This window comes from Tachyglossus aculeatus, chromosome 14 (genome assembly GCF_015852505.1).
Source record: "Tachyglossus aculeatus isolate mTacAcu1 chromosome 14, mTacAcu1.pri, whole genome shotgun sequence".
Classification (NCBI taxonomy): domain Eukaryota; kingdom Metazoa; phylum Chordata; class Mammalia; order Monotremata; family Tachyglossidae; genus Tachyglossus; species Tachyglossus aculeatus.
In genome coordinates this window covers 41,308,657-41,322,954 of record NC_052079.1, presented here as the reverse complement: position 1 = coordinate 41,322,954, position 14,298 = coordinate 41,308,657, and the positions used below count along the sequence as shown (strand labels likewise).

At 42.0% G+C, this 14,298-nt stretch overlaps 1 protein-coding gene across 2 annotated transcripts in view; it reads left to right on the top strand.

The window, feature by feature from the left end:
- UHRF1BP1L (UHRF1 binding protein 1 like) overlaps window positions 1–393 on the top strand; it is a 61,043-nt gene extending 60,650 nt beyond the window's left edge. For both annotated transcript variants that reach the window (XM_038756159.1, XM_038756160.1), the window contains exon 21: window positions 4–393. In XM_038756159.1, coding sequence (XP_038612087.1) covers window positions 4–129 — 126 coding nt within the window. In that variant the 3' untranslated portion in view covers window positions 130–393. The remainder of the gene's footprint in view (window positions 1–3) is intronic.
- Window positions 394–14,298: the final 13,905 nt, after the last annotated feature.

Genomic DNA, 14,298 nt, shown 5'->3' with positions numbered 1-14,298 from the left:
CAGCTCCTTGAAGAAAATGAATGTCTTAAGCAGGAACTGGCAAAAGCAAAAATGGCTCTTGCAGAGGCCCATATGAGAAACGATGCACTACTCCATCAAATAAAGAAGATGACAAGTGACCCTCATTAGTGGCAATCAGATGTTCAGATTACTGCACTCACATAGGAAGGGCTGCACTTACAGTACGGGACTTCTGAAGGACTCTTGCCTTTCCTTGCACATTGGAATAATGACTTCCAAACAGATCGTAAAAGGATTAAGTTCAAATTATTTCAGCACTCCTTTTTATTATTATTTTTTGGTGTAACTTTCTCTTAATGCTGTTGTGATGCAGAGCAGTTTATCATACTGTATACTATCCTTGAAATTGAATAAAAACACTCTCAGTTGGAATCTCATTGAAAGAATTTATGATTAAATCCACGCTAAAATAGACCAATATATGATTTCCCCAATTCAGGTAATTTTACCACTTTTTCTAAACAGTTATCAATATTAAGTTTAAAATGTTTATGTAAACGTAAAATAAAACAGGGGTTGCATTTGCACTGTTCATACAATAGTGTATTTAAGGCTGTAGCTGTTCAATTATTGTAAAAAGACCAATCAGATGGATCACTTGTATAATAGATCTCTTTGAAAATTTTGGAAAATCATCACCTGTTGAACTGGTGAAGCAACATGAAAATGTGAAGAGAATAGTTTAATGGGTGAGCTGTATAAACCTTCAGCTAAAAGGTACAGTTGTAAAAAGAAGCACAAAACTGTATAAAATAAGTACAATTTTAGAGTATGCTTCTAAATTTTAAACCCACAAATTGTACATTCCTTTGAAAAAGCGGTAAATGCATAATTTATTTATCTTGTTTAATTTGATGGTATTTGTAACTTGAAAGGTTTTAATTACTATTATTTATGATTTCTTGAAACATGCTTCCTTTACATTAGGGGTTTTGATGAAAGTCTTGTTTTCACACACAATAGACTTTCTCATAATTGTTTCTCTAGTACCCTAGTGGAATTTATCCTTACTGAATTTATAGAGATGGTTTTTGATTAAAGCTTTATGTGGAATGTATAAAATTTGCTGTGATCAAAATAATTGGTAAAATTTGAAGTTGGAATTTTACTTGGGTCTACTATGGTTGTTACCATTATTATTGTTATGGTATTTGTTAAACACGTACTCTGTGCCAAGCATTGTACTAAGTGCTGGGTTTGATAAAAAAAAAATAATAACCAGATTGGACTCAGCGCATGTCCCACATAGGGATCATAATCTATGTAGGAAGAACAGGGGTTAGTGCCCATTTTGCAGATGAGGAAATTGAGGCACAGAGAAGTTGTGATTTACCCAAGGTCACACAGCAGGTAAGTGTCAGAACCAGAATTAGACGTCAGGTCCCCTGACTACCAGCCTTCTGCTCTTTTCTCTACGTCACTCTGCTTCTCTCTATATAAAATAGATTCTTTTTGGGAGACAGTTGTGCACTTCAAAATAAAGGTACAAAAGCATTTAAGAAATACAAAATCTTAGGAACAACTTCATCAAGTAATTGTGGATTTAAAACATTATCTAGCAGCTCTATAAAAAACAATTTAATTCTAACTACTCCCCAAAGTGCAATTGTAGGCAGCTATATAGAAACTTTCATTTTATAAAGCCCGGACATTTTTAAGCAATTTGAGGTGGTTTATTGTGCTTTTGTAGGTCAGGCGCTGTTCTATAGCAACGTGGCTAGTAGGAAGGATATGCATGAGCCTTGGAGATAGAGGACCAGTTTTCCAATTCTGGCTCTTCCACTTTTCTGTTGTGTGACCATAGGCAAATCACTTAAATTCTTGGGGACAAAGTTCCCTTGACAGTAATACGAGGATTAAAATACCTGTTCTCCCTCTCTCTTAGACTGAGCCCCATGTAGGACAGGGACTGTGCCCAGTCTGCTTATATTGTATCTATTAAGCGCTTAGTACAGTGTTCTGCACACAGTAAGTGCTCAATAAATATAATTGAATGAGTATTTACTCCAGAAGTACAATGCTTGATACCTAATAAGTGCTTAACAAATATCATAGTATTATTAGTGGGAGAAAAAAAGAGCATATTTCATTTGCAGGAAACTCTGAGGTTTGCTAGATCCCCTGAAAAGAATATTTTCATTTGTACTAATACAGATGATCTCTTTTCATTGCCACAAAAAAGGGAGCTTTAATGTTATAGGAGTCTCTTGTTTTTAACAATAACCTTTGCAATGTGTAAGCTGGTTTATGTCCCCTTCATCCATAGGTCAAAGATCACAGGTGATCTCCTTCTTGCTAAATCCAGTGGTCTCTAGTCCATCCTAATCCCCCTGACCTCTTAGCTGTCTTCGACACTATCAACCACCTCCTTCCCCTGGAAACGGTATCCAACCTCGGGATCACTGACACTGTCCTCTCCTGGTTTTCCTCCTTTCTCTGTGGTTGCTCAGTCTGTTTTACGGGCTCCTCATCTACCTCCCATCCTCATACTGTGGCGTCCCTTAATCTCCTTACCATCGGCTTTAAGGCATTCAATCAACCTCCTACCACACCTCAAAGCTTTCCTGTTACAACCTAGCCCACACACTTGGCTTCTCTAATGCCAACCCACTCACTGCACCTCTGTCTCATCTTTCTCACTGCCGATATCTTGCCCATGTCCTGTGTGTGGCCTGGATGGAACGCCTTCCCTCTTCATATCCTGCAAACAATTACTCTCTCCACCTGCAAAGCCTTAATGAAGGCACATCTCCTTCAAGAGGCCTTCCCTAAGCCCTCACTTCCTCTTCTCCCACTCCCTTCTGCGTCACCCTGATTTGCCCCTTTTATTCACTCCTCAGCCTTGCAGCACTTTAGTACATATTTGTAATCTATTTATATTAATATCCTTCATCCCCTCTAGACTGTGGGCTCCTTATGGGCAGAAAATGTGTCTACCAACTCTGATATATTGGACTCTCCCAAGTACACAGTTCAGGGCTTTGTACCCAGTAAGTTCTCAATAAATACGATTGGTTGATCATAAACACTATATGTGAAGCACTGTACTAAGCATTGGGGTACATACAATACAATTAGATAGGACACCATCCCTAACGCACATGGGGCTCACAGTCTTAGAGAAGCAGCCTCGCCTAGTGGGTAGCGCATGGGCCTGACTGCGTTCTAATCCTGGCTTGCCACTTGTCTGCTATGTGACCTTAGGGAAGTCACTTAACTTCTCTGTGTCTTACCTCATCTGTAAAATGGGGATTTTACAGATGTCCATTTTACTGTGTCCATCGTAATTATTTTGTAGCTACTCCAGTGCTTAGAACAGTGCCTGGTGTATAATAAGTGCTTAACAAATATCATAAAAAAGTGAGGAAGAGTGGGTATTTCATCCCCATTTTGATGAGGAGACTAAGGCAAAGAGAAGTCAGTGGCTTGCCCAAGGCTGCATAGCAGGGGCAGAGCTGGGTTTAAATCCCAGGCCCTCTGACACCCAGGCCTGTGCACTTTCCATTAGGCCAAGCTGCTTGAAAAACAGTTAAATTGAAATATAATTTAACTACTCTCAAAAATTATAAGACTCCTAGCTCTGCTACCTCTTCTAAAATATTAAATAATAATGCTGTGTCCATAAAGTGCTCAGTAAGTAGCACTGATTGATTCCATTTCTATCTTTAGCAAAGCCAGAGAATCATTGGCTACCGGAAGGACTCCCTGACGGTGCAGCGGATGGAACCCCAATGGTCAGGTGCGGTCGGTAGTTACTCATCATCAATTGTATTTATTGAGCGCTTACTGTGTGGAGAGCACTGTACTCACAGGTGGGATACAGTATGGCTTATTTGCCAGCTGTTGGACTTCAAGGTTAATTGGGTGAAGCAGGCTTATCTTGGGTGTGGACTGCCCCGCTCGGATGGACCATCTGCAACAGGTATCAGAACAAGAAGGAACCAAGAGCAAGAGGGCTAGCTTGGCTTAACCTTCCTCCCCTCCTTGCCCCCCATTGCCTTTGAAGGCACCTAGGCTTCACAGGCTTCAGAACTCTGCCCAACCCGGATCTTCCTCTGCAGGCAGGGTCTCAGTGGCTTCAGGCATCCACACCTCTGTCCTCATGGTAACACCTCAAGTCTTTCATGCAAGCCAGGATTAGAACTCAGGCCCATGCTCTATCCACTAGGCGAGGCTGCTTCTCTAAGACTGTGAGCCCCAAGTCGGTTAGGGATGGTGTCCTATCTAATTGTATGTACCCCAATGCTTAGTATAGTGTTTCACATATAGCGTTTACCGTCAACCAGTCGTATTTATTGAGAACTTACTGGGTACAAAGTCCTGAACTTTGCACTTGGGAGAGTCCAATATATCAGAGTTAGTAGACACATTTTCAGAGTTGGCAGGGTCTCAGTGGCTTTCAGGCATTCACACCTCCGTCCTCATGGTAACACCTCAAGTCTTTCATGCAAGCCAGGATTAGAACTCAGGCCAATGCTCTATCCACTAGGCGAGGCTGCTTCTCTAAGACTGTGAGCCCCAAGTCGGTTAGGGATGGTGTCCTATCTAATTGTATGTACCCCAATGCTTAGTATAGTGTTTCACATATAGTGTTTACCATCAACCAATCGTATTTATTGAGAACTTACTGGGTACAAAGTCCTGAACTTTGCACTTAGGAGAGTCCAATATATCAGAGTTGGTAGACACATTTTCAGAGTTGGCAGGGTCTCAGTGGCTTTCAGGCATTCACACCTCCGTCCTCATGGTAACACCTCAAGTCTTTCATGCAAGCCAGGATTAGAACTCAGGCCCATTCTCTATCCACTAGGCGAGGCTGCTTCTCTAAGACTGTGAGCCCCATGTCGGTTAGGGATGGTGTCCTATCTAATTGTATGTACCCCAGTGCTTAGTACAGTGTTTCACATATAGTGTTTACCGTCAACCAATCGTATTTATTGAGAACTCACTGGGTACAAAGTCCTGAACTTTGCACTTGGGAGAGTCCAATATATCAGAGTTGGTAGACACATTTTCAGAGTTGGCGGGGTCTCAGTGGCTTTCAGGCATTCACACCTCCGTCCTCATGGTAACACCTCAAGTCTTTCATGCAAGCCAGGATTAGAACTCAGGCCAATGCTCTACCCACTAGGCGAGGCTGCTTCTCTAAGACTGTGAGCCCCATGTCGGTTAGGGATGGGGTCCCATCTAATTGTATGTACCCCAATGCTTAGTATAGTGTTTCACATATAGTGTTTACCGTCAACCAATCGTATTTATTGAGAACTCACTGGGTACAAAGTCCTGAACTTTGCACTTGGGAGAGTCCAATATATCAGAGTTGGTAGACACATTTTCAGAGTTGGCGGGGTCTCAGTGGCTTTCAGGCATTCACACCTCTGTCCTCATGGTAACACCTCAAGTCTTTCGTGCTGTATCTTCTCTCATGGAGGCAGAGAGTTCTGGGCCTTCCATAGGGCCAGAGTGTGTTGGGAGGGGCTCTGTGCCCCCCACAAGAGATGGTTGAGGGGCTAGCCCCTGATGAACGTCAGCTCTCAGGTGGGCAGGGCTCCTCCCAGCATTCAGAACTGGCCTGTGAGGCTTCCCCAGGTATTCACGGGGGTTTTCTGGGAGTTCTTGTCCCGTTTCGGAGTCTTCATGGGGTCCATCTTCCCATTATTTGTTATTTATTTTACTTGTACCTATCTATTCTATTCATTCTATTCCATTTTATTATTTTGTTAATATGTTTGGTTTTGTTCTCCGTCTCCCCCTTCTAGACTGTGAGCCCACTGTTGGGTAGGGACTGTCTCTAGATGTTGCCGGCTTGTACTTCCCAAGCGCTTAGTCCAGTGCTCTGCACGCAGTAAGCGCTCAATAAATACGATTGATGATGATGATGATGATGAGTAAGCGCTCAATAAATACAATTTATTGATTAATGAATGAATATGTTAAACTAGCCAAGCTAAGCCTAAGCTAAGCTTAACCAAGCTAAGCCAAGCTAGCTCTCTTCCTCCCTTCAAGGCCCTACTGAGAGCTCATCTCCTCCAGGAGGCCTTCCCAGACTGAGCCCCTTCCTTCCTCTCCCCCTCATCCCTCTCTCCATCCCCCCATCTTACCTCCTTCCCTTCCCCACAGCACCTGTATATATGTATATATGTTTGTACAGATTTATTACTCTATTTATTTTACTTGTACATATCTATTCTATTTGTTTTATTTTGTTAGTCTGTTTGGTTTTGTTCTCCGTCTCCCCCTTTTAGACTGTGAGCCCACTGTTGGGTAGGGACTGTCTCTATATGTTGCCAATTTGTACTTCCCAAGCGCTTAGTACAGTGCTCTGCACATAGTAAGCGCTCAATAAATACGATTGATGATGATTTCCCGGCAAGAGGTTCCCTGTGAGTAGAACTGTATACACTGACTCCAGCTTCAGGGCCACCGTTTCCATCAAGCTTGGCAGCCTGGAATATGTTGCACAGCAGTGGGCTTGCCACCCAGCCTAAAAACAGCCGGCACTTATTAATAATGGTTATGGTATTTGTTAAGCACTTTGTGCCAGGCACTGTTTGAAGCGCTGGGGTGAATACAAGCAAAACAGGTTGGACACCGTCCCTGTCTTGCATAGGGCTCACTGTCTTAATTCCCATTTTACAAATGAGGTAACGGAGGCACAGAGAAGTGACTTACCCGAGGCCACACAGCAGACAAGTGGCAGAGCCAGGATTAGAACCCATGACCTGGCTCCCACTATCCACTATGCCGTGGTGCTTTCCATCCCTGATAAATGATTTTGGTACGCACTCATTCTGCTTCACCGTGATGGTGATGGGGTAAGAGTCAGAGAGAGCGCCTTCCTCAGTGACTGCGCTCACCATCATGGAGTGGCAGGGTCTCGGCAAACTTCTCTGGGCAAGCACATTTGCTTTGGAGTTGCCAAGGCCCAGGACTACTGATGCTGTCGGTTTGTGAGGTGTATGAAAACATCACAGATGTTTTAGTGTTGCTCCCAGGACTTCTAAAATACTACTTTAAGCCATGAAAGTATATATTAAATGACCTATATCCTCTACAGTATTATAGAATATGTATACAGTATACACACAGTAAGCGCTCAATAAATACGATTGAATGAATGAGAGGGTGTACCCTGTATAAAACATATATAATGTATTGGTGTATATGTAATAATAATGGCATTTAAGTGCTTACTATGTGCAAAGCACTGTTCTAAGCGCTGGGGTGGATACAAGGTGATCGGATCCCACATGGGGCTCACAAATTTAATCCCCATTTTACAGATGAGGTAACTGAGGCCTAGAGAAGGTAAGTGACTTGCCCAAAGTCACACAACTGTCAAGCGGCATTGCTGGGATTAGAACTCATGACCTCTGACTCCCAAGTCTGTGCTTGTTCCACTGAGCCAAGCTGCTTCCCATTCTATAGTAGATCTGGAGAGTATAGTGTGTACTCTCCTAACTGAGTATGCTTATATGTGTGTATGTATATAAATATATGGATATATGCACACATAGTATCAAAGTCCTAGGGGTTTTGGATAAAATCAGACTAAGACATCAATTCTGGATTACTAGAGGGAAAGATAGGGAAGTAGAAGAAAAAAGTTAGTGATGTTACAACCATTAAAATGAATGAATATTAAGGGAGAAAACCAGAAACTCTCCAAGTATGTTGCCACTGGTGAGGTTAATAATGGGATGGATGAGCAATTTGCCAATAATAACATTCCTGTAGTTATTCTATGAAGTACAGAGGAGTAACCCTGCTTCCATGTTTGTTATTTGAATAATGTGAGAATCTACTGAAATAGCTTTGTTTCCCTTTGAAGTTCTCTTTTTGGGAAAAAAAATCTTATGGCCTACATCCACAAGATGTGTAAGATTTGCAAGATTCTAAATAGTTTGTTAGCTACTAGATAATTTTCTGCACCATCACCATGCCAAAAACCACACATAAAACAACTAGTTTAGCTAGTATTTGACCTTGTTGCAGTGCAACCTAGAGAAAAGCAAATGTGCTTGCTTGCAAGTGCTGCACCATAACCCAGTACAAAATAAAACAGTAGCAGGTTACTAAATAGTTTACTACAGTGCCAGAGTGTCATCTGGCATTGATTACAGCATACTGTGTTGCGGCTGACAGTATCTGCCAGGCACACTTGCTAAACAAAATGGGAATTCAATTAGAAGGAAGGTCCCTGAATCTCGGTGATATGAGCGGATACCCAGGAAATGTTTGTTACACTTGGTTTCTTCAACAGCGAACCCAAATCTCTTTTTAGTCTGCTGCACAGAAAAGAGGTGTGCTTCTGCTGGACTTCATACTTTTCTTCCAATTTTCATAGGATACACTTTAAAATACTGTAGTTGGTGAAGGAAAATGATCAATTTAGAGCAACCGCAAAATTTAGTAGGTTAAATACTTGCCTGAGTGCTCGAGCATCCTGATAGTTTGATCCTCATCATTCTTGTCAATGGTATTTACTGAGCGCTTACTGTTTGCAGAGCACTTTACTGAGCGCTTGGGAGAATCCAACAGAGCAGAGTTGGTAGACACATTCCCTGCCCACAGTGAGCTTACAGTCAAGAAACAAAATGTGTGTTCTATGGCACAGAATTCAGACAACCAAAGCAATTATGTGGAAGGAACAAAGCTTTCTAATAATGATGGCATTTATTAAGTGCTTACTATGTGCAAAGCACTGTTTCTTTTGTTGGTGCACAACATTAAGTACTCAGTGGATCATGTGGGTGGGGAGTTCAAAGGAATTTGTCAACAGTCCCTGATTTCAAATACCTTGTAGTCCCACTTCACTTATAGCTGTTCTTGCATTGGAATAGAGGTTGTAGAAGGTGATACCTGCTAAGTTAAATTTTATCACATGTGTGCAGGGTTCCAGAAAAATTCAACATGCAATAATTGCCTTTCAAGTCTGCATTAACTGGCTTTTCAGTGCTGATCTATGGTTTCCACAAGAAGGACAGATAAGTGCGTGTCTTTTTATGGATGGAGGGTTCCCGACTTTAGAAATTACTCATCTTTCCAAGTCTTTAAAACAATGGAGACAGACCCAACAAAACAAATGCATAGGAAGGGTGAGAAACAAAAAATTTACACAAAATCAAAAGGACAGGAATAAATCCAGTATAAACACTGGCTATGTAGAGATAAGCCTATACATGGAGAAAAGGGAATACTCAAGGTTGCGGGGGTATTGGTTGAATAGAGAGGGCCCTTGGAACCAGGTGGGGCTAGGCTAGCTGATATATCTTCAGCAGAAGGAAAGAACATTAAATATTTCCTTTTTAAAATATTCAGTAACTATGGCATTTTAGCATCATTGATTAGAAGAATTTTAGCTACAAAAATTATAGAACGGGCTGTGCTTTGCACTCAGTAGGGACTCAATAAATACTATTGATTGATTGATAGTCAAAGTGGGGCACACTAATGTGCCATTCATAAACCAAGTGGATTGAGAATATTTACAGTCAAAAGCCATTAACTAAAGCACTTAGTGAGATCGGCATTTAAGTGAATTCCTGAAGTTAACTTTTTCACTGTCAAGGATGACATGAAGAAAAAGGTGGGAAATAGTTCTGCGTGCAGCAATGAAAAATGAACAATTCAAAGCTTTAGAAGGGACAGCACGTCTTTCATCTCCCCAGATGAGCTTTATTTAGAACAAATCAACAAAGCTTCCATAGGCTTTAATGGTTTGTTTAGATTTTTCTTAGTTCTAGTCAAAGGGTGAATTTTCTACTTGCAAAAAAGTACTCATTTTACAGTAACGATCATCATCATCAAATATTTATTGAGGCCTTTGTGTTTGGGTTTTTTTAATGGTATCTGTTACGCACTTCCATATGTACCAAGCACTGTATTAAGCCCAGCAGCAGATACAAGCTAGTCAGGTTGGACACAGTCCATGTCCCATTTTATTTATTCATTCATTCATTCATTTATTTATTTATTTATTTATTTATTTATTTATCTATTTATCTATCTATTTATTTATTTATTTATTTTACTTGTACATATCTATCCTATTTATTTTATTTTGTTAGTATGTTTGGTTTTGTTCTCTGTCTCCCCCTTTTAGACTGTGAGCCCACTGTTGGGTAGGGACTGTCTCTATATTTTGCCAATTTGTACTTCCCAAGCGCTTAGTACAGTGCTCTGCACATAGTAAGCGCTCAATAAATACGATTGATGATGATGATGATGATTTTACAGATGTATACAGAAGTTAAGTGACTTACCCAAGGTAACACAACAGACAAATGGTGGAGCTGGGATAAGAACCCAGGCCCCCTGACTCCGAGGACCAGGCTCTTTCCATTAGGCCATGCTGCTTATTTACCCTAGATTTTCTAGAGTTTTGTTTTACTAAGCATTGATGTATATCAATCAATCACTGGTATTTATTGAGCGCTTTCTGTGTGCAGAGCATATGGGAGAGTACAAAGCAACAGAGTTAGTAGACACATTCCCTGCCCATAACAAATTCTACCCCTCAAATGAATTTTTTTCCTCTGCCTTTGGGGATATCGGTTTCAATTCAGCTTACAACAAATTCTCGCATTATGAAAATGAGCTTCTTGTTCATAGAATAAGTGATGTACACTTATTTGACTATGGCCAACTGTTCTTACCGTCTGCTGGACTAATCCCCTAAACGATCCAATCCCTTTGATATTTTTACAATGTTTTCCATTTTTACACCATCTCTAATTTGAGTTCTTCCCAAGTGGTAGGATATTTCTTCTGTAGTGGTAGTCTGTGTAGTGGTATATCTTCTCTAACCTTTTACAAATCAGGTACAAACACTGCAAAATGTTAAGGACTCTGCAGTAATATTAGTCTATTACACATACTATGTTGTGTATTTAAATGGGAACATGGAAAAAGCACAAATGTAACCCAAAAGGAGAAAACAAGTGCAACATAGCCAAACTAACATCCTTAAATGCATTTCCTGAGCAGCGTGGCTCACTGGAAAGAGCCCGGGCTTTGGAGTCAGAGTTCATGGGTTCACATCCCGGCTCTGCCAATTGTCAGCTGTGTGACTTTGGGCAAGTCACTTTACTTCTCTGGGCCTCAGTTCCCTCATCTGTAAAATGGGGATTAAGACCGTGAGCCCCCCATGGGACAACCTGATCATCTTGTAAACTCCCCAGTGCTTAGAACAGTGCTTTGCACATAGTAAGCGCTTAATAAATGCCATTATTATTATTATTATTATTATTTCAACCTGAATTTTCACCTTTAATTTTTTTCATTAAGAGAAATCCCATAACCCCTTCCCCCCACACACAAAAAGATAACCCAAAAGGAGAAAACAAATGCAACATAGCCAAACTAACATCCTTAAATGCATTTCCTGATGTACAAATAATTATATCAACCTGAATTTTCACCTTTAATAAGGTGAAATTAATGATAATAATTTTATTTTAATTTATTTTAATATATTTTTAATTTATTTTAATTTTTATTTTATTTTAATAATTTTTTCGTTGCTAAGAGAAATCCCATAACCCCTTCCCACCCCCCCACACACAAAAACAAAAACAAAGAGAAGAAAAAGCACAAGAACACTCAAGAAGCAATCAGAGAAAAACCTCTGCTCTTCACTGAGCCTTTTCTAAGTGACTATAAATGGGTGGAGAAGAGGATCTGATGGATGTCTCCTCTGCCTTGAAGTGTGCTCTTCTGAAGGTGCTTGAAAACAGAGCTGGCAGGAGGCTCTGGAAAAGAATCTGGAGTGTGTGCCCCATTGTCCTAAAATGGTGTAAAACTAAGAGCGTCATAAAAAACCCGGAGAAAATGTTCTACTTACTAGTCACACCTTTAATACATTTTTGTACTTGTAAATATAAAAAGGAAGTGCCAACACGTCCAAATGCGGGCTTGATTTAAATCACCTCCCAATCTGAATATTAAAAACAGAATTTAATTTAGGTATGGTATTTGTTAATGGCTTACGGTGTGCCAAGCACCGTTCTAGGTAGTGGGGTGGCTCAGTGGAAAGAGCCCGGGCTTTGGAGTCAGAGGTCATGGGTTCAAATCCCAGCTCTGCCAACTGTCAGCTGTGTGACTTTGGGCAAGTCACTTCACTTCTCTAGGCCTCAGTTCCCTCATCTGTAAAATGGGGATGAAGACTGTGAGCCCCCGTGGGACAACCTGATCACCTCGTAATCTCCCCAGTGCTTAGAACAGTGCTTTGCACATAGTAAGTGCTTAATAAATGCCATCATCATCATTTAGTGATTTTGACACCTGTCTCCATGTTTTGTTTTGTTGCCTGTCTCCCCCTTCTAGACTGTGAGCCCATTGTTGGGTAGGGACGGCCTCGAGATGTTGCCGACTTGTCCTTCCCAAGCGCTTAGTCCAGTGCTCTGCACATAGTAAGTGCTCAATAAATACGACTGAATGAATGAATAAATACAAGGTGATCAGGTTGTCCCACAGGAGGCTCACAGTCTTCTTCCCCATTTGACAGTTGAGGGAACTGAGGCCCAGGGAAAGGAAGTGACTCGCCCAAGGTCACCAAGCAGGCAAAAGGAGGAGGCAGGATTAGAACCCATGACCTCGGATTTCCAAGCTTGGAGTCTTTGCAGTAAACCATGATGGGAAGGGCGGCCCCTGCACCTGCGTTAACATCATGGAGGAGACTGTGCTGGTCTGGTCTGGGGCGCGAGCCCAGGGGCGAACCCCCCGCGCTCCCACGGTTCCCTCTCAATCAATCAATCAATCAATTGTATTTATTGAGCGCTTACTGTGTGCAGAGCACTGTACTAAGTGCTTGGGAAGTACAAGTTGGCAACACATAGAGACAGTCCCTACCCAACAGTGGGCTCACAGTCTAAAAGGGGGAGACAGAGAACAAAACCACACATACTGACAAAATAGAATAGATATGTACAAGTAAGATAGAGTAATAAATATGTCCAAACATATATACATGTATACAGGTGCTGTGGGGAAGGGAAGGAGGTAAGATGGGGGATGTAGAGGGGGGCGAGGGGGAGAGGAAGGAGGGGGCTCAGTCTGGGAAGGCCTCCTGGAGGAGGTGAGCTCTCAGTAGGGCCTTGAAGGGAGAAAGAGAGCTAGCCTGGCGGATGGGTCTCCTCCCAGGGGAGCGCCCCTGGGCGCGTGCGTGCACACACACACACACACACGTGTGTGTGTGTGTGTGTATATATATATATATATATAGTACTGATGGCATTAAGTGCTTACTATGTGCAAAGCTGGGGGGGTGGGGGGGATACAAGGTGATCAGGTTGGCCCACGTGGGGCTCACATTCTTCATCCCCATTGTACAGATGAGGGAACTGAAGCACAGAGAAGTTAAGTGACTTGCCCAAAGTCACACTGGTGACAATTGGCGGAGTGGGATTAGAACCCATGACCCCTGACTCCTAAACCCGGGCTCTTTCCACTGAGCCACGCTGCTTCTTTCTTTCTTTCTTTCTTTCTTTCTTTCTTTCTTTCTTTCTTTCTTTCTTTCTTTCTCTCTTTCTCTCTCTCTCTCTCTCTCTCTTTCTTTCTTTTTCTTTCTTTCTTTCTTTCTTTCTTTCTTCCTTTCTTCCTTTCTTTCTTCTTCTTTCTTTCTTTTTCTTTCTTTTCTTTCTTTCTTTCTTTTTTTCTTTCTTTCTCTCTCTCTCTCTCTCTCTCTCTCTCTCTCTTTCTCTCTCTCTCTCTGGAAAGAGCACGGGCTTTGGAGTCAGAGGCCATGGGTTCAAATCCCGACTCTGCCAGTTGTCAGCTGTGTGACTTTGGGCAAGTCACTTCACTTCTCTGGGCCTCAGTTCCCTCATCTGTAAAATGGGGATGAAGACTGTGAGCCCCCCATGGGACAACCTGATCACCGTGTAACCTCCTCAGCGCTTAGAACAGTGCTTGGCACATAGTAGGCACTTGATAAATGCTATTGTTATTATTATATCCCTTCGGGCGGCCCCGGGCAGGCACCTGCCCCGCGCACGAGGATGGCCTCGTGGGGAGGGTGGGGGGTCTCCCGCCCCCACGAATGGCTCTATTCATTCATTCAATCGTATTTATTGAGCGCTTACTGTGTGCAGAGCACTGGACTAAGCGCTTAGACTGTGAGCCCGTTGTTGGGTAGCAACCGTCTCTATCTGTTGCCGACTTGTACTTCCCAAGCGCTCAGTCCAGTGCTCTGCACATAGTAAGCGCTCGATCAATACGATGGAATGAATGAATAAATACGATTGAATGCATGATAATAATAATAATGTTGGTATT